The 18,668-nt window shown below is 37.9% G+C and overlaps 1 protein-coding gene across 2 annotated transcripts in view; it reads left to right on the forward strand.

The window, feature by feature from the left end:
• The window catches only part of LOC121428346, an 81,692-nt gene extending 63,810 nt beyond the window's left edge, over window positions 1-17,882 (forward strand). Inside the window, exons 10-18 of one of the 2 annotated variants that reach the window (XM_041625027.1) lie at window positions 1,899-2,035; window positions 2,939-3,065; window positions 4,518-4,610; window positions 5,047-5,241; window positions 6,311-6,449; window positions 6,738-6,951; window positions 7,619-12,113; window positions 13,587-13,623; window positions 16,195-16,347. In XM_041625027.1, the coding sequence (XP_041480961.1) occupies window positions 1,899-2,035; window positions 2,939-3,065; window positions 4,518-4,610; window positions 5,047-5,241; window positions 6,311-6,449; window positions 6,738-6,951; window positions 7,619-12,113; window positions 13,587-13,592 (5,406 nt within the window). In that variant the 3' untranslated portion in view covers window positions 13,593-13,623; window positions 16,195-16,347. Of the gene's footprint in view, window positions 1-1,898; window positions 2,036-2,938; window positions 3,066-4,517; window positions 4,611-5,046; window positions 5,242-6,310; window positions 6,450-6,737; window positions 6,952-7,618; window positions 12,114-13,586; window positions 13,624-16,194 lie in introns of both variants that reach the window. The other variant, XM_041624964.1, reaches the window with a different exon arrangement.
• The last annotated feature ends 786 nt before the right edge of the window (window positions 17,883-18,668 follow it).

The raw sequence follows: 18,668 nt of genomic DNA on the forward strand, positions 1-18,668 counted from the left end.
TGGTGATGAAGTTGGGGGGGGGGGCTGGGGTGGGGACGGCTGGAAATTCGGCCGTGGGGGGTGTGACCCCTCTAATAACCATGATATCTGTGGGCATATGAACATCTGATAGGTTATTCTTTTTAACTTCATTTTTTGGGGTTTGGGTGGGGGTAGTGTCATAAACAGCACTGTCCAGTGAAGCAAGCAAGAAAAAAGTAATAAAGCAATGTTAGATGAGTGTGGAATCTGCAAAAGTAGTATAAGAATTTCAAATAATCCATCAATTGATCTGTGTAATGTTCATGTATATCAAAGTGTAAAATACTTGCAAGTCATTAGTGATGTGAGAGGAAGCACTTCACTTTACAGACAGTCGTAAATATAATATTATTGCAAATGATTGCAAATGTCTATTAATTAAAAGAAGAGTGTTCTTAATGTCTCATTCAATCTTTGGGCCCCTGGTAGAAAAGTGGTATACGTGCATTTTACATCTGTTATCTGCACTTAAAGTTGGACAATAATTGCTGTAATAGCAATGTGGAAAAGTCCTAGAGATGCAAAGATAGGTAATTTTGTTAATCTGAAGACAAGATGTTTTCCAAGGTTTGAATTTTTCCGATTCAAGAAAAGACAAAGAAAGATTGTTTCCATATGTGAAAAGATGCTATCAAATCTGATATGTATTAATATGCATGTGGGTACAGTTTATAATAAAATCTTGTGAGTGAAAAATTTACAGTTACTTTTACTATTAAAAATATATTTCTGAAGGTTGGAATGAGATGAAAATATTCTCATCCAATCCTCATACATGTAGCTTTGAATAATAATTGTTAAATATGTATTATGATCTGAGTATGAACAGCTTTTCTTAAGAAAACAAATATAAAAGAGAGGGGTGCTCAATCTGATTTAGCAATCAAATCCAATTTTCACAAACAGTCAATCTGAAACTACATTAGATGGGCATGAAATTTATTTACACTTCTGTTGGATTTGAATTTTCGAATTATAGTAATTCACATCGATTGAATGTTTGCCAAAGCTTTAGATGAACTCCAATACGTGATGTTCATGTACAGTACATGAACTTCAATGAAGTGGGGTTTCCCCTTAACGGTAGTAGGGGTTTTCCCTTCCTGTAGACTAACCAAGGCTCCCACAAGTGGGTTGATGTCCTCTGACTATTTGATGAAAGTCTGTGGTATTTGAGAGTTATTACGTTAAGAAGATCAATGATAGAGCCATAGGATAGGATTAAGCCTCATTCAGGTATGCGACCAAGTTTAGCAATATTTGGCGGTGTTCAGGCATGTTCAGACTGATTGTACTACTTACTCATAAGATCGTGGATTATAGTTTGCTTTAAGTCTCAATAATTGATCCGAACTTGCATGGACAGGCTCATGAAAACATAATAATACTGTTATGATGTCATAATGATCCATGATAATGTCGTGATCATTACATTATGATGTCATTTTACCATGAAATAAATGAAGATTGTCATCATTTATTCTGAGTTCAACAAATGGAAAGTCATGAACAAATCTGAACTTGCCTTTAGTAATACATGTATTATCCCACAAAGTTTCAACGGAAACATGTGTCCTCATCAGGCGGTCATATAGGTAGATGCTGGATTTTTTTAGACATCTCTGTTTTTTGCGATTCTGATTTGAGCTAACATTTAGAAAAATTTTGATTGGCCCCAAAGTTTTTGTCACCTGGCAAACAAACGATGCTTGCCTCTCCACAATTATTTTTTTAGCCTCTCGAAATTTTTCTCTTTTTTTAACCCAATATCCCATCTACTTTACATGCAAAAATTGACTTCACTTTGTCTCTTAGCTTTTTCTCGATAACATGTGTGAACAAATCTTAACTTCTCTTTCTTTTTCTTTCCTTTTCAGTGCTGCAATGATGTTATTGAGGAGAGGTATTCCTCAGAGATGAAACCAGAGATGGCGATGCGGTTAGCTTCCCTTCATATTCACCAGCATTACTTAGCCAGCAAGCAATCCACCAAAGTCAATCTCAAAGTCATTGAGTAAGTTTTGAGAATTGAAGGGATTTTCCCTCTGGCTTTTTGAGATGTATTCATAAGCAGCCAAATTATAATGGTGTTCTTTAAAGGTTAAAGATAGTAGTTGCAGCAAACAATTATTTCACGAGAAAATCTTTGAAACCAAGGTTAATTGTCACCTTATTATAATAGATCTAGATCTAATACATTATTATAAACTTCTCTTCGTAATTTCATTAAATCTTAGCTCAAAACTGATCATTCGGATGATCACTAACACAGAAAAGCATATGTGGGACAGTGTGTTGACATTGCTTGGAAAAATCCCTGACTTTCGATGGAATTCCTTGTGTTTTTTGTTGTTGCTAATCTCAGCAATTACACATTTTCTTTCAGAGCTATTTGACATATCACTTTTTATTTATAGATGCAAACACTTGGTAATTTTATTGGATTCTGTTTACCACAACTGGTATTTATCTTTAATACATGTATATTGCAATTCACCAGTATTATTTCTTAATCCTCATCATCATCATCCTCCCCTTCATACCCCAATCACCCCACTATAAATTTGTGAGAATTAAAGGGATTTATCTCGACTCAATAGACTCTTGACTGAATTATTTGCTTAGAAGCAGCTAAATAAAAACATTGTTCTTTGATATATCACATTTCACCTGTATTATATCTGAATCCTCTCCATTGTCATTTTCCTTCCTTTTATCAAAACCCCTCTCCCCATATTTCCCCCTGACTTGTTCAGAGGAAAAGACATGGTTTCTTTCCTCTTTCCTTGATAAGTTTTGTATGTTTTAGGTTGTTATTTATTTTTTTTTTTTGGGGGGGGGTGGGTCAAAAAATTGAAAGAGAAAATGTGAGATTTTTATCATCTCAGATATTCCATCCTCTCTTTGTAACTTGCAGGAAAGAAGATGGCCTTGACAGATTTCTACCCAGGAACATTCTATCTCAATGGAAAGCCAAAGAACTCAGGAAGATGATCTCACAGTACATGAAGCAGAACCAAAACCTAACTGCCCCGGGACAGAAGGTAAGATATGATATTAATATTCCACTTTTATATAGCAATTGAAATGTCAGAGTGACTTCTCTATAGGCTTGTATTACCCAGTAGTGGGATCTTGAATCAACCCCGAATCGCCCGATAATCCCTCTTATGTAACGTTTTTCCTCCTCAGGCGCAAGCCCGAGGGTTAGACCATAAACAACAGCTGTGATATGACGTGCATATAAGAGCAGCTCTGCCTGTAGTAGGCCTTTTGGAATTAAATTATGGTATTTGATATTTGATCAAGTTTTTAATGGCATATTGTATTTTGAAATTCAATGTTGATTCGTTTTCACTTTCAAACAAAGAAAATCGGTGCCGAAATAAGGAAACTATGAAAGAGAAATAAAAATTACTGCATGCAATGGTGAGCGAGTTTGCTTGAATCGGCGCGCAGTGAGTGTAACTACAGTTAAGTTTTTTTCGTACCCATCGAGGTCAAGAAACACATTTAGATACTTTAAAAGCTGGCCCAGGATGATTGAGGTTCTCCATGGTTCCTAACGAGTTTGCCTTCTCCAACGATGGTCTGCCTCATGCAACTCATAGGTACTGCTCAAATGCAATTTACGACAAATATGTAGGTGGATTCACATGATCATAAGCCAATCAATACCGAGGGCGTCACCAAAATTGCCAGTGAATGAAAAATCGCCAAAGCTCCTTTCTAAAACAGAGCTCACAAGTATAGTCGGATGTAGTGTGGTGTCTGGGAATATGAATATCGTAACAAATATCTTTACTAGCCTGCATCCGTTAATTGCAAGAGAGATTTACTCATTGCCATTGTTTGACAATTTTGTTCAGAAGTTGAGGTGTGTTTCCTGGCCGTCTTTCGTTTATCTTTGAATGAATTATAATGATAATCAGCTACTGATATGAACTATTTAGTAGTAGATGTTGTCACATCATTGGCAAATTAGTTATAGAAATTTTGCAAATATTTCTTGCTGTGAACAGAAGTTCCCAGATGTAGTGCACAGTGTGAATATGCCTTTCTTTGTGCACTGAACTAGAAATTATACTTCTTGTACAGTGATGCGAAACCCAAGAACTACTTGTATCAGCGCCCGTCTAGTCACATCTGCTTTCTCTTACATTTTGAGGAGGAATCATGGTAAAACTTGCTATTTGTAATAACCTTCTTGCTGTATTTTTTTCTAATCTTCAAGCTACAGCAAGTTACTGGGTCAGCATGAATTACATCCAGGAACTTTTGGTTATTGTAATTGATAATAAGCTGTAAGAAATGGGACCTAGGTATAACACGGGAAGCAACATATTCAACTGTATTGATATCATTGTCGATACATATCGTAGCGGATGTGGATAATTGAAAACATTCATGAAAGATTCAAACGAGTGCTTTGCATGTGCTTGTTTATGATTATCATTTGGGGATTTTAAAATTGTCATGTTTGTTTCTGACCACAGCATCTGACGGAATTGCAAGCCAAACTACACTACCTCAAGATCTTTGGAACTCTTAAATCAGTCGGCACCAGAACGTTCCACACAACTATACTGGTAGGTTAGGCTCTGAGAGAGTGGAGGTGGGGGGGGGGATAGGGAGGAGGGGGTTAATGGATGGGTTAATTACTGTAACTTTGGATAGAATAGGTTATTGTAATTTTGTTTTAATTATGGATTTTTGAAAGTGTTGTGTAAGCAATAGCAGTGTCAAAGCTCGCTAGATTATATTTGTAGTGGTTGTGTTGTATAAATTAATTAATACAGAGTTACTGCATATTTCTTAATGTACTCATATCATGGGAAACTGATATGTGTAACACATTTGTAATCAGAAAATCATTATACTGTGAGATGAATGATATTTTGACCATTTGTTTTGTGTCTTTGAAATCCTGTTTACCCTAATTTTGCTCACAGTGGTCATGGTGCATGTATGTGTTATACTGAATAAAATTCAAATTATCACCTCTCATTTATTCTAACAATGCAGGATTTTCCTGATATAAATCAGCAGTCTGATGCTACCGTGATCATAGGACCGCACTGTGACATCAGCCTGCTGGCGAAGACTGGTGATCGGGCCCCGGTCCTGGAATTCAATCAAGTGAGCCGGATTCTTCTGACCGTGGAGTGCGGGACCGAGGAAGGGGTTCACAGACTGGAGCTGCATCAGAAAAGTGGACAGGTATAATTATTAATTCCAAAAGTAGATTACAATTACCTGAGCAAGATTAGTTCAGAAATTGCTTGGATTTGAAGACAACCAGTGTGCATGGGAGCAATTATTCTGACTCTTGTCTTTTAATCAGAGTGTTTTGTTTTTGAAACCCAGTGCTAATTACCTCCAACAATAAATTCATCCAAAGTGTGTTTCACTATACCTAGGTGAGGTCAGTGGATACCCGGCAGAATTCCTTTCTCTGAAAAGTTTCATGTTGGAAAGGCTGCCACGCTGAAACTGGGTAATTCCTTAGAGCCTTTAGAAAGCGCATATATCGTAATGCACTATGTGCTATACAAGAAGTGTATCATTATCATTCACATACAGTAGTTATGGCACTTATACGCATGAAGAACTAATGAGATTTTGAATTTTGCAGAGAGCTATCGGCTTGAATGTTTGTAGCATCTCTAATAGTCAGAACAGATCTATTATTTGAATTGTTTTACTAAAAAGTAGCTGTAATAAATACTACCAGAATGGGTCTTACATGGAGCTTTTCATGGAAATTTTGGTTCGCTATTACTACTGGTCTTGTCTTGAACATTGAATTAACATGAATGCCATTTCAAAAGTAAACTTGGCTTAATGTATTAAGCCTGCCACCAGACTGAACTTTGTTTCTTAGAATAAAAAAGATAGAGATCTAAATCTTTTCTGGTGCATCTCAATGATCTCACCTACATTGTTGACTTACTCGCTATTTTATATTTTTCTAACCATGTTTGTGATGGTATGTATAGAGCACAATAATAATGATGCACCTGCTTCCAAGCGCTGCATTCTATTAGCCCAGCTTTAGCACACTGCACCAGGTGCTGAAGCATTCTAGGGATTCCTCCCTATTGGGTACCCAACACTACCACCTGGTTAGAAGGTGGCAAATGCAAATAAATGCTTTGCCAAAGAACATGAGTGCTGTACACTGCAACAGATGGAGATTGAGATAGATTTACTGTTCATCATCAATGTTATTTTTTGTAGTATCATGTTCAATGATGCATGCATGCTTTGAATTGTTTTTTTTTTACAGCCTATTGTATTCTTGATGCCGAGTGAAGATGCCCAACAGATGGCGTCCTTTATCAATGGATACTACAGGCTATTGGTGAACAGGAATAGAACCCTGCTTACAGAAACTAGTATATGGCTGCCCCCTGCAAAAACAGAAGGTAATTTTACATCTGAACTTCTTTTATTTTACCTCTATGAGAAACATGTACATGTAGTGCTTTTGAATTACAGTGCACTGCAGATTGATCTTGTTATTAATCAGTGAACTATGTAATCCCAATTTGTTGATTTATTTTTTACCTCAATGAAAATGTGGAGAGAACTTTTTCCTTACAGTACACCACAAAATTAATAATTTTTCAATCATTGAAGGCAGTATATTTTTTTTGCACAAAGCAAATGATTTCATAATCCTTAACATGTTATTTGCTTTTTCTTCCACAAAGCTCCTCCATACTATGGCAAACACCACGTATCTATTGCCAGATGGAGCTACCCTGATGACATTGTGTCAGAGGTCGTAACGGAAGAGACCGATAACGTTGATTCATCTGAGTTTGAGAAGGCACCGAAGAGAAGGAAAACAAGAGAAGGGGAGCAGTGGGTTGACCTTTCAGCAGGACCCCCTGCATATGAAGCTGATCCAAACTATAATAGAAAGTAAGTTTTGGGGAGGAGGGGGATTTGGATGTATAAAATGATGATGATGATGATGATGAGGAGGAGGAGGAGGAGGATAATGATGATGATGGCAATGATGATGAGGTTGATGATGATGATGATGATGGTGATGATGATGGTGATGATGATGGTGATGATGATGATGATGGTGGTGGTGGTGATGGAGGTGGTGGTGGTGGTGGTGGTGGTGATAATGGATAAGAAGAGCGTGAAAGGAAAGTGAAGAAGGTATGGGAGAGGAGGATGAGTAGGAGAGGGAAGCAGAGGAGGATGACGACAAATACGATGACCCCACATTGCTAGTGGTGAGTCGATGATTGGTAGGGGGAAGAGGCGGAGGAGGAAGGGAAGAGGGAGGATGGTTGCTATCATTGTAGTAAATAATGTAGCTGCTGCTGCTGATGATGGTTATCATTTCAAATGTACATATAGCAGTGATATAAACAAATATAAAGCATAGTGAATATGTCATTTCCTCTAACTATGCCCACCCGATAACAGTTATGTCTAACTCATTATATTGTGTCCACCTGATAACAGGCGCAGTAATTATCCCACATCCCCCCCCTTCCCAACCAAGTGGTAAGAGTCTTAACCAGCAGTATTTAGCCCGTCTTCTTGTTTTCTTTCTCCTTTGTATTTCCAGCTTGACCAAGAATGATCGACTTCAAAACATACCTGAATCTGCAGAGGAACATGACAATGATGAAAATGCCGGTGAAACTGTTCATGCGGAAGATGAGACAGATACGGCAGAGCCTGAGGTATCGCCGTCCACGCTGGACGACTCCTCTCCTCTTTCAGAAGACAGCCAGTTCTCTGAGGAGAAGGCCGACAGCGAAAAAGAGGAGGAGATTCTGTCCCTCTTGAGTAGTGGAACCTCAAGTCCTGAAAGTGATGGTAGCCTCTCTATCTCTAGTGGTGCTTCTGCAATGGACAGTAACAGGAAAAATGAAACAAAACCAAAGAAGTTTGGGAATGCCAAGAAGAGAGACAGGTCGCTCACAGAAGGAATCAGTAAAAAGATCTTTAGATCGATCACCGGCATGAAGTTCAGTGTGAAAGACACCGTGGCGTCCAATGACTCTGAAAATGTAACTGCCACTGAAGTGAAATTTATTAGCTCATCTCCTAGCCCAGATAGAAGTCTGGAAAGTGAAAGCGATTCATTGCATTCTGTTGAAGATAATCCTATGATGGAAGAAGGTAGCGAGGAGAGGCCAAACTCCAGATTAAGAGCAAGGGATTCCATTTTGATACAGCACCGGAAAATTAGTCCCAGGTTGCAAAGACGTAGGGATAGTGAAGATAGTCAAGGGTCTTCTGATGACACAGTGGATCACTCTAAGAGCTTTGACAGTGACATTATTGATTTGACAAACATTGGCGATTTTGATTTTGATTCAGACCTCTCACCCTCAAAGAGTTATGATGCCTATGAAGATGTCTTTTTGGATGATGTGGACTCAAGTGGAATCCATAAAGTGGAGTTCCATATCGGTTCTGAGCCTGATGATATATCTCCTAGTGTTGAAGATGACAGTGACTTGCTACCCTTGGGAAATGAAAGCGATGTTGAATTGGACTTACCAGGATTCAATGATGATGATGGTGATGAAGTTGAGAAGGTAGGGAGTGAGATAGATGATCGGAGAGCAGATAAGCAGGAAGAGGAGGAAGATGATATACCCGTATCAGTCATAGATACAAGCTCTCCAGAGCCTTTGTTAACATCACCAATGGAAACCTCTGATGAAGCACATGGCATGCAGATAGCAGCCCTGGTGGCACTAAATGCCAGTCTTGAAGAACCTAAGGAGTCGCTCCAAGCATCGGCAAGGAGTCCTGATAACGAATGCGAGTCAGACTCTGGAAATGAGACAATTTCTTCAGAGATTGACACAAATAATACAGAGCATGCCAGCATTTTCCAGTCACCCAGAGACTATGCACCATTTGATACTCCATCAAGTTTGAATCATTCATTAGTTTTAGTGGAGCCTGAACTGAACAGTACTATTTCTCTTAAGGATGAGGAGACCCATGAGCCGTACGGTTGTGCAGCGGGCTGTGCAACTAGCTCAGATACTGAAAGTACTTCGACCCTGCACGGTAGCAGTCCAAACCTTAGTGCTATTGATGTTCATTTGGGAGAGGACAGAGCCCCTTCAGTACAGCATCAGAGCATTGATGATGTCCTCCCTTCACTTGCAGCACCGGAAACAAGTGCAGGGATAGGTGGCTATGTGGACGACATTGAGGCGCTCATTGCTACTTTAGTTGTGCAACCTCCCCCACTTATGGATAGTGGAGAGATTGATGAAGAACTTCTTCAGGCTATCCTCCCACCTCCACCATTAGAAGGGTTCGATGAAGGTACTATAGATAATGTGTTACCAAAGATGAATCTGGGAGACAGTATTAATGAAGATGACAAGAGCAAGATAGACATGCTCACAGACAAGTCAAATGAAGGTGTTGCTCAAGAAGTAGAAGCCCCTGAGGAACTTGCAACATTACTGGGTTTGTTAAAAATGCCTTCATCAGATGAACAGGATGCACCAGAAGTACTGGATACCAGTGGTACATGTATATCCAACGATGACATAAACATGCGCTTATCACTTCCTGATTCGAAAGACTCTGAACAAGAAGAGGAAGGAAATATTGTCCATCCAAGCAATGGATATTATAATGACCAGGACAAAGATCTTGAGTCAGATATAGGAGATCTTGAGGAAGAAGCTGGTCTTAAAGAACTCCTAGAGCTCACCTTGTCCAATGCCATGAGTGATATTAATCGTACAGAACAAAGCAAGTCTGATGAAGAAGGGACCCCCGAAGATGCGGTGACCCATTTGGAATTTGAAAATGGTAAGGATTTAATCAGTGAGATAGAGAACTGTCATGAAGCTGAAGAAAGTGAAGATGATGTTACTCCAAGGCTTGCTTGCTCAAGTCCAGATCATGCCGGAAGTGATGAGGATGAAGAAAACACTGAGGATCAGTATGATAGTTATGGGCATTTGAGAGACCATGGTTCCCCAGAGCACAAGGTGGCAAGCATCCTAGATGCTATCATTTCCAATGGCATATCTCCAAGTGCATCAAGCTCATCAAGCCTATCTACCCCTAGTTATGACAGACCGTTGAATTCTCCTCTCGACTTGGACTCAAAGCCTCGTGGTATTCAGCAGAGCAAGCTGCAGGGGAGTGTGGACAGTGGATTCCATCAGCCAGACCAAGACCAGATTTCAGTGACCTCCCCATCTGAAACATCATCTTTAGCTGGTGTAGACAACCATTTCTCTGGAGTCTTTGATGCTCAAAGTACAGCCAATGTTAACACAGGAAATGGACCTGAGGTTCAGGCATGCCAAGAAAGTATTATATCAATGGTGGATGAAAAAGAACCACAGAAGCCTGTAGTCAGACCAAAGATAATGGGAGGCAAGCCGAGTGTACCTCCCAAACCGCCTAAACCTGCAAGGCCCAAGGATCTTCAACTCAAGCTGAAGAATCCTGCTCCTCAGCCACCGCAGCCACCTCCCCGTAGGCGGTACAAAGCTCCAAGTATTGCAGCCAAGGCTTCCAGGTTTGAAAGCACCAATTTATATACATCTCATGTGAAAAGGAGTCCAGAAAGATTTGCCACTCTCCCAAAGTCCTTCGCCATTCCTCCAGAAACAAACGTTGATATTGATAACTCTGTACAACCAAATGAGACAAGACTTCAATCTGATGGCGACACTTATAATGCTGAAGTCAATGGGGATGTGCCAGAAATCCAGAAGAGTGGCAAACCTGTGACACGCAGTCATACTTTTTCAGAATCTTCTCCAACAAAGGATTCTGGTAAACTGGTTCCACATCGAAAAGCCCCTCCGGCTCCCCTACCCAAACCAAAGATAACCGCAGCTGCATTGACTTCTACTTCGGAGAAATCTTCTCCACGTTTTTCAAAAAGAAGTTCATCTGCAACTAACTCTCCATCACTAAACAAGAGGCAGTCTTTCACAGGTTCATTGTCTAAATTATTTACGCCAAATAAAAGTAAAACCTGGGGGCAGTTCAAAGATGCACTCCCATTCAAGCAAGGTTCTTTCAAAGGAAATTCGGGCAGTAGTCGCTCCAAGTCAAAATCTAGGAAACCTCTGAAGGCACTTTGGCCATCAGCTACATGTGACAACCCAGGGGATATTGGAAGTACGATGAAGGAACTGTCAGATAATGATATCAACACAGAGAAAGTTGGTCGAGGCTTCTTTCAGAGGTCTGAGTCAGTGGAGTTCTGCACAAAACCAGATTACAGCTTGGAAGTACGAGCCAGGTCTTTCTCAATGAACATGATGAAAAGCAATAGTGAGGATTCAACATCGGAGTCTGATATGGAAACCCCAAAGGGATCACCTGACCTCAGACAGGGTGGTACCCTAAAGGGACGTCCATCATCTATGATAAGCCTGACTGACAGCTACCCTCCACCTTCCTACCATCCCAGGAGACCGCCTCCACCTAGACCATCCAATCCTCCCGTCCTCAAGACAGCAAGTCTGAGCAAACTTTCAACCAAAATGTACATCCAGACGGGCCCGATCTCACCAATACCAGCTTCCTCTCCTGTTGCATCCCCCGAGCCTGTTCCGAGTCCTGATAGCTGCTGTGATACAGACACAGAAGTTTCGTCTCCAACACCACCTCCCCTGCCAATGACGAACCCTCCAGACTTCCCCAAAGCAGAAGAGAACTCTTCAGATGTTGATGGTCAGTACTGCAATGGGAATAACAATGAGAACTTCATCATGGATATCGAAAGCAGAGACTACTTTGGGGAAATGGCCATCAGCCGGGCCATTCAAGACATTGAACTTCTTGCTGATGACATGAGGGACAGCATTTCCAGAGTGGAGTGTCAGCCAAATACACGTCAGTTCCGACAGTCAAAGGACAGCCTGTTGTCAGAGGTGCGGGAGTTCACCAGCAACACCAAAATGGTGGTGAGTGCAGCAGGTCAGCCAGGACAACAGCTCAAGGACTGTACCAACAGCAGCATGCACACCTTGGCTAGGCTATGCTCCGCTACTCAGGCCTCCATGGACGTGATGTCTTCGCCTTCCCAAGCAAAGAACCTTGGCAAAAAGGTAAGGTTTGGTTTCAGATCGACATCTTTACCCTATCCAAGCCCCCCAAATAGACTACTGTCTTGATTCCTCTTTCTTTCCATGACTTTATTATTAACCCATCAAGTCTTTTATATTTTGTACAAATTGATATCTAGAATTCAAACATCTGTATATGGCCATTTCTTCACATAAACCTAGATAATAAATGATATCATATTATGAACATGCTGAGTAAGTAACAAATCATGAAAGTTCCCCCAAATAAATCAACCTGCCAACATCTTATTCAGGTTTAATAATCAATTTAAATTCAAATGTCAATGGATCTATAGAAAGCTATGCAGAGCATTTCACAAGGTTTTGTGACTAAAAAATCACAGAACGTTTTACTTCCTGGAATATAAGTGTTCCTATATGCAAAGTGCTATAAAATCTTTGAAATGAATAGTTGTAAATTTTTATCATATATATATTTGTCATATATAGTCTTGTCCAAGATGACAGAACATTTAATTTATTATGTGAGTATTCATAATGATTATGTCAGTTTGAAAATTGGGCAACCAATCAGTCCCAAATGCTCTTCTATACTGTCAAAAATCAAGGTATGATTGATTTGCAGTGTTTTGCTTCATTTCATCTCTCTACAATTGGCCCCTTATCAAGGCACAAACTTTAATATATTTGTTTAAACTTTTTTTTTTGGGGGGGGATGGGGGAGAAGGGCCTTATCTAAAGATAAATAATTCTTGCACATCTAGGTCCATCAGAACCGCCATACTCTAAAAGACTCAAGATTTGAGATTATTTATAATTGAATTAGTCAATAATTTGACCTTGTGATTCTAGTTAGGTGTGCCTCTGTTGTAATTTACAAGTCTAAGCATAGAAGCAAACAGTAATAAATCAAGCAATTATTTAGTATTTTCCCTCAACCACACTGCTTAATTGAAAGAACGTGGGGGTATCATTGAACAGTGGAACAGCATTTAGATTTTTTGACTCGAGGGAGCCAAGGAAATTGTAGAAAATTTCAACCTTACGTTGCAAATGCTAGGACCGCAATTAGGACCATTCGATCTTGACAATAACAGGAATGAGGGCACAGAGCTGCTAACTTGTACAGAATTTCAGTAAATGGTATGCATATTTCTTTGAAAATACTAATTTTCTTACCAAAAAAATAATTTTCGGTCTTACGAATACTGAAATGTTTTCGCTCAGTTTGGCAGCTCTGGGGGCACCAACATTTTGCACCATTTGTATGGAATGCTCCAAGATAATGATTTAATATTCATGAAATCTTGTCACACTTAAAATTACATAATTTTGTCCTTTAATAGGTAAATATATAAATGTCGCATTTTTCTTTCCTCCATTTCAATTTGATTTATTGACCTCAATTTAAGGGTAGTTTTCCCCTGTAGATTTAGTATTGTTTTGATTCATATATGTATTTTGCACATCGATTTAATTACTTCAAACCTACAGCTCTGAAAGGATTCTTAGAATTCAAACACATCAAAAGGTAAACCTCATCAGTGATAAGTCATCAATAAAACACACAAATAATAAAAAGAATATATCTGTTGCTTATGCAGCTTGAGCACAAAGCAAACATTTTGAATTGTTGAATGAATACACAAGATCCTCAAGAAATGAAAACATTTTGCCATTTGTTATGTGGAATGCTCATTCACAAACCATGCATAATATTTCAATCACTTAAATGTTCGATAAGCATGCACTTTCATTTTAAGATAAATCTGCATTTCATTAGTGCTGTCACAGAAAATGTTATGTCATAAAGAATTATACGTCTAGAATTATGGTTTAGTGAAATATTATTGTATTTTGTTTTGAACTTGAAGTTTGTGGGGTGTTGATGTTGTTTTTTAGCCCAAAGCCTGAACGAATTCATGTCATGTTAAATGCTTCACATTGTACATGTAGTTACATCATGTTTGTCGAGTAGTCTATTCTTGATTTTAGGTCCAGAGTTCATTCTACCTTGCAACCTGATAAATTTAAAAAATACATCTTATATATCAGTAGAGATTTTATTATCTTAGCTGTTCACATTGTTTTTAGTTTCAGTTGTATTATGTTGATTTCTTGAGTTTGAAGTTTGAGGTTTGAGTTTAATTGCATTTAGAGAAATGAGTAATTCCGTATATGTTTATGTTTATATGGTATCGCAAAAATTGATTTGAAAATCATATTTCTTTTTTTTAAATTTACAATACCTTCATTCATTCAGTCAGTCAACAATGCAATCAATAAAAAATCAATCATTTCGTCCGTCCATGCATCCATTCATTATAAAAGCACCAACATTAGGTATTATTTATCAGGTTATAGGCATTATTCAAGTACATTCCAATTTATAAGTTCCCCATTCCATTCTCGATTTCTCTTAAAGTTAGCCAGGAAGTAGCAGAAAAAGTGCTCCTGCCTGACGATGGCCTTTTCACACAAGAATTTTGAATCATCATTGTATTGAAGATTCCAATTCGTCTTTAGAATCATTGTACCATTCACACGTTCATGAAGGCGGTATTGTGTCCTTGGTGACTTGTCAATCAAACCCAATCAAAGCACTGCATCGCAAAAAGAAACTACAATGAGTGCATGACAATAATTGTCTTATCTACGGAAGTGCTTGAAAGGTCACTTACGCTCCACCCCTCAAAAGTGATTGGAGGTCAACCCTTTCAGATGTAATATTTGTACCGTAATTTGAGTGAAACTTAAGTGGAATTCACATCCGGAGTAGAATTTGAATTTGTGATTAGCGTTAGTGATTCTAGTTTGGTTTCACACGTGCTAAAAAATATGTTATTAAAATTATTTATCATTGGAGTCATCATTCAAATTACAATGTTGGAACCGTGTGAAAGGGCGGTATGACAATGCTTTTAAAACAGACTTCGCATGAAAATTGTGCCTTGTGATTAATATGTTTGACATGATTGCATGGTTATAAATGACTTTTGAATGATGTATTGATGAGCTGCTCTTGTGAAATCAAATTTTAGTGGAAACTGTTGTTGTTGACTCATGGAATATCCAGGACCGTCCATGTCCAATAAAGGGGAAAATAAAGTCCATATGCTAAGGAAATGTTAAATCGCCGTTTATAACACTGGGTTGATGCAAAGTAGGTCACTTCCACAGTTCTACTCTTCTTTTTTCAATGAGTATATTTCCAGGAATAAATGGAAGGTACACATACAGTTGATTTAATGTATCCTTTTAGTTTTGTTTCTGTTTAGATATGATCTCTTTGAAATAATGCATTAGTTAGTTTTTCTGTTTTTTCTTATTTTTTAGATTAATTATATTTAATATTAATATTCTATAAGTCATTTATTACTTTCATTTTTTTTCTTTTTTATCCATCCATCCATCTATGCATCCATCCATCATTATTGTTTAATTTGTTTATTTATTTATTTTTTTGGGGGGGGCAATTCACAGCAAAATTATAGTGGATAGTGTGTGGTTGACCTGAGGTTAGAGGTTCATTTCCTAGCACTGCACTATTGCCATTTAACCCTAAAAGAGCTGGTTCATTTGGACCCCTCTAACAGTATCACAACTTTTTCTTATGTATTTTATTGTGTTTTTTCAATGGAAATTGATGCAGACTTGATCATAAACAAGTCAAGATTAAATAAGTTTAATCAGTTGAAATATAAATAATGATACATTTATAAATTTGGGCTAAATACCCAATTTGCATTGGATTTGTACATGACTTCACGTTTTTGAGCAGTTTTGGGTCTGACTTGCACTTACATAATATTGGGTAATTTTGAAACTGCATACCTGGGCATCGTAAATTTGGTCTCAAATTTGTGCATGATTAGAAAGTAAAAAGTCAGGGAGTGGCGTGGTTGAAAAATTTTGCGCCGCAAATTTATGGTGAAAAATGTAGAGGGGTGGAATCCTCCCCCCCCCCTGGGCCTTTTAGGGTTAAGAAGCCATGTTATCCCTATCGTTCTTTTATCGCACTTATAAAGGCATGTAAGCTATCAATCTTGTACATCATGACAGCATGCATCGTAATAATAGATGACTTCCTTTCTGCTTGCAGGTGGAAGACGTGGCCAGAAATTTTGCTGCTACCCTTGCAGCAGCCAGCGAGGCTCATGGGAAGCCTCTGAGTGATCCCAGGATGCAACAGCTGCTCCGAAAAGCCCAGACAATGGCCGCTCTGCTGTCCGCCCTCATGAGAAGTCTACGAATGCTTCAACACTGACAGCAGCACAAGTGGGGAGTGTTTCATGAAGATTTGTCAGTGGTTTTCACCGACTAATTTGCTCTTAGCCAATCAGATTCAAGGATTTGCAGTAGATTGTAACAAAATTTGTTTCATGAAATACCCCCTCCACCCCCCCCCCCCCCCTGATGTTGTTGGAAATCCCTGTGGCATCAAAATTTAATTCTGTTTAATCTCCCAAGTCTGATCATTTCATTTGTCCTGGAAAAGTTGGATTATAAAAGATTATCAGCCATCATTTCTATTTTTATTATTTATGGTATTCAAGTCTTTTTAATCAGAATGGTCTTTATGAGCAGTTATTCGTTGAGAAAGGTGCTGTTTCTTTTTTTTTTTACTTCACCCTTAATATTTCGTTCTTTTAAAAGAAAATCTGTATTCACATTACTGAGTCACTTTACTCAGATTATTATTTGGATGCAGGTTGATTTTGAAATTATGATGCCTATTCTTACAATTGTGTTTTAAAGTACATGGTCTTTAAACGAAATTGTCTTTATGAACAGTTGTTCTTTCAAAATTGGTGCTTTTGTCTCTTATTTCTGATTTAAATTTTTTTTACTTCACAGTGTATCTATTTGTTAAAAGAAATTCCTTTTTCAGAATACTACATCACTTTTATTCAGAATATGATTTGGGTGCTGGCTTTTGTTTTTTATAATTATCAAGTTTTTATATCACATTTTACATTACCTTCAATTTAATGATCTTCTTGGTCATTGACTGTTAATTCAGTCACAAAACATTATGTACAGAAATAGATTCAAAGTTTTTACCTTTGATGTGTAAGGTTTGTAGATAAAGGATGAAACATATTTTGAATATCGAGAAAATCATTGAGATTCCTAGTAAACAGTTATCCAGCGCTGGACGCTTTTCAAGCATACTTCAATTCCGATTTGCACCATTCAAGCTAGCATTTCTTATTTGTCGAGCAAATAAGACCTAGACATGGCGTCCCCTATATGAGGCAAGATATTCTATCATTGTTTAGTGATCTGCCTCAATAGGCAAGCACTCGTATGGGACGTATGACATTGTCCCATGTATTTATTTTCTTGTAAGTTGACTGGCAGGTTTGTACTTGTTTAGTCTACTCTGCAGCCATCTCTGGTATCAGTGGTTTAGAATCACTAATGATGGCTGTGAGGTAGAGATGTTTCCTACTGTATATTAGGACATTGTTTCAATACCACGATGGTGCACTGACCGATATCGAAACGCCTTTGAAAAGGAAATTATAATGTTTACAATTTAGAATTATAGTTTCAAATAATTATATTTATTGAGACCAAGATGGCATAGGTTTGCTCCTTCACCTGTATGAAAAGGAAGCTCATTAGGGCCGTCTGCACCAGCCCAAGATTTTACGTATTTTTTTCCTATTGTTATGTTTCAATTGCTGGATATTTGTTATTTGTTGAAGAAAAAATATTTTCTTCTCACAATATATTCATTTCATTAAAATTGGTCAACATGCAGACAAATCAATATCATAGTGATAATCCTAACATTTCTACATCAAATAAGTCATAATTTTTTTCTATCATCTTTTAAAAAAAAGTTGATATATCTTATGAATAGGAGAAATTGTAGCTAGACATATCTTTCATTCTAATTACATATCAGACTTTATTTGTGTACCTTGACTTTCATTCTTGTTTTGTAGCATGCATTCTTTAATGTGATAAATTTTTTCCTTCAAAGTATCTATTTTCACCTTGGAAAATTCTTTTCTCTTTTCAAAGTTTGGCACCTTGGATTCTGTATTTATCATTAATGTTTTTTTTTTGTTGGGGGGGCTGTTGCATGCCCTTATATAAGGAAACAAAAAACACATAATATAGTTTAGAATGGAAGTTTTATTTGCATTCATTACTTCTCTTTGAATATAATGGGCTCGTATTCTGAAGTCTGGTTTAACTTAAACTTAGGTTTAAAGTTGTGGTTGAAGTATGGACAGCCAATTGTTACATAAATCACTAACAGTAGAGATATAATATTTCAGCTCATTTGGCTCTCAAATCATTCATAATTGTCTAGGAAGTAAAAATATACGATAGTCTTCACCATCGATGAATTAGGAAAGAGCACAGTAATCATAAGAAACATACAACTTAATGAAAATGTTGACACTTTTGTCTTCCCATAATTTTAGCACAGAGTTAGACCATGGTCTAAGTTAAATCTGACTTTAGAATACGGGCCAATTAATTATATCATGTAACATATTTCAGAGTCAAAAGTCTGACTTTATTTTGAATTTCACGTGAATATGTTTTTGATTG

The sequence above is a fragment of the Lytechinus variegatus genome, chromosome 1, assembly GCF_018143015.1.
Source record: "Lytechinus variegatus isolate NC3 chromosome 1, Lvar_3.0, whole genome shotgun sequence".
Taxonomy (NCBI): Eukaryota; Metazoa; Echinodermata; class Echinoidea; order Temnopleuroida; family Toxopneustidae; genus Lytechinus; species Lytechinus variegatus.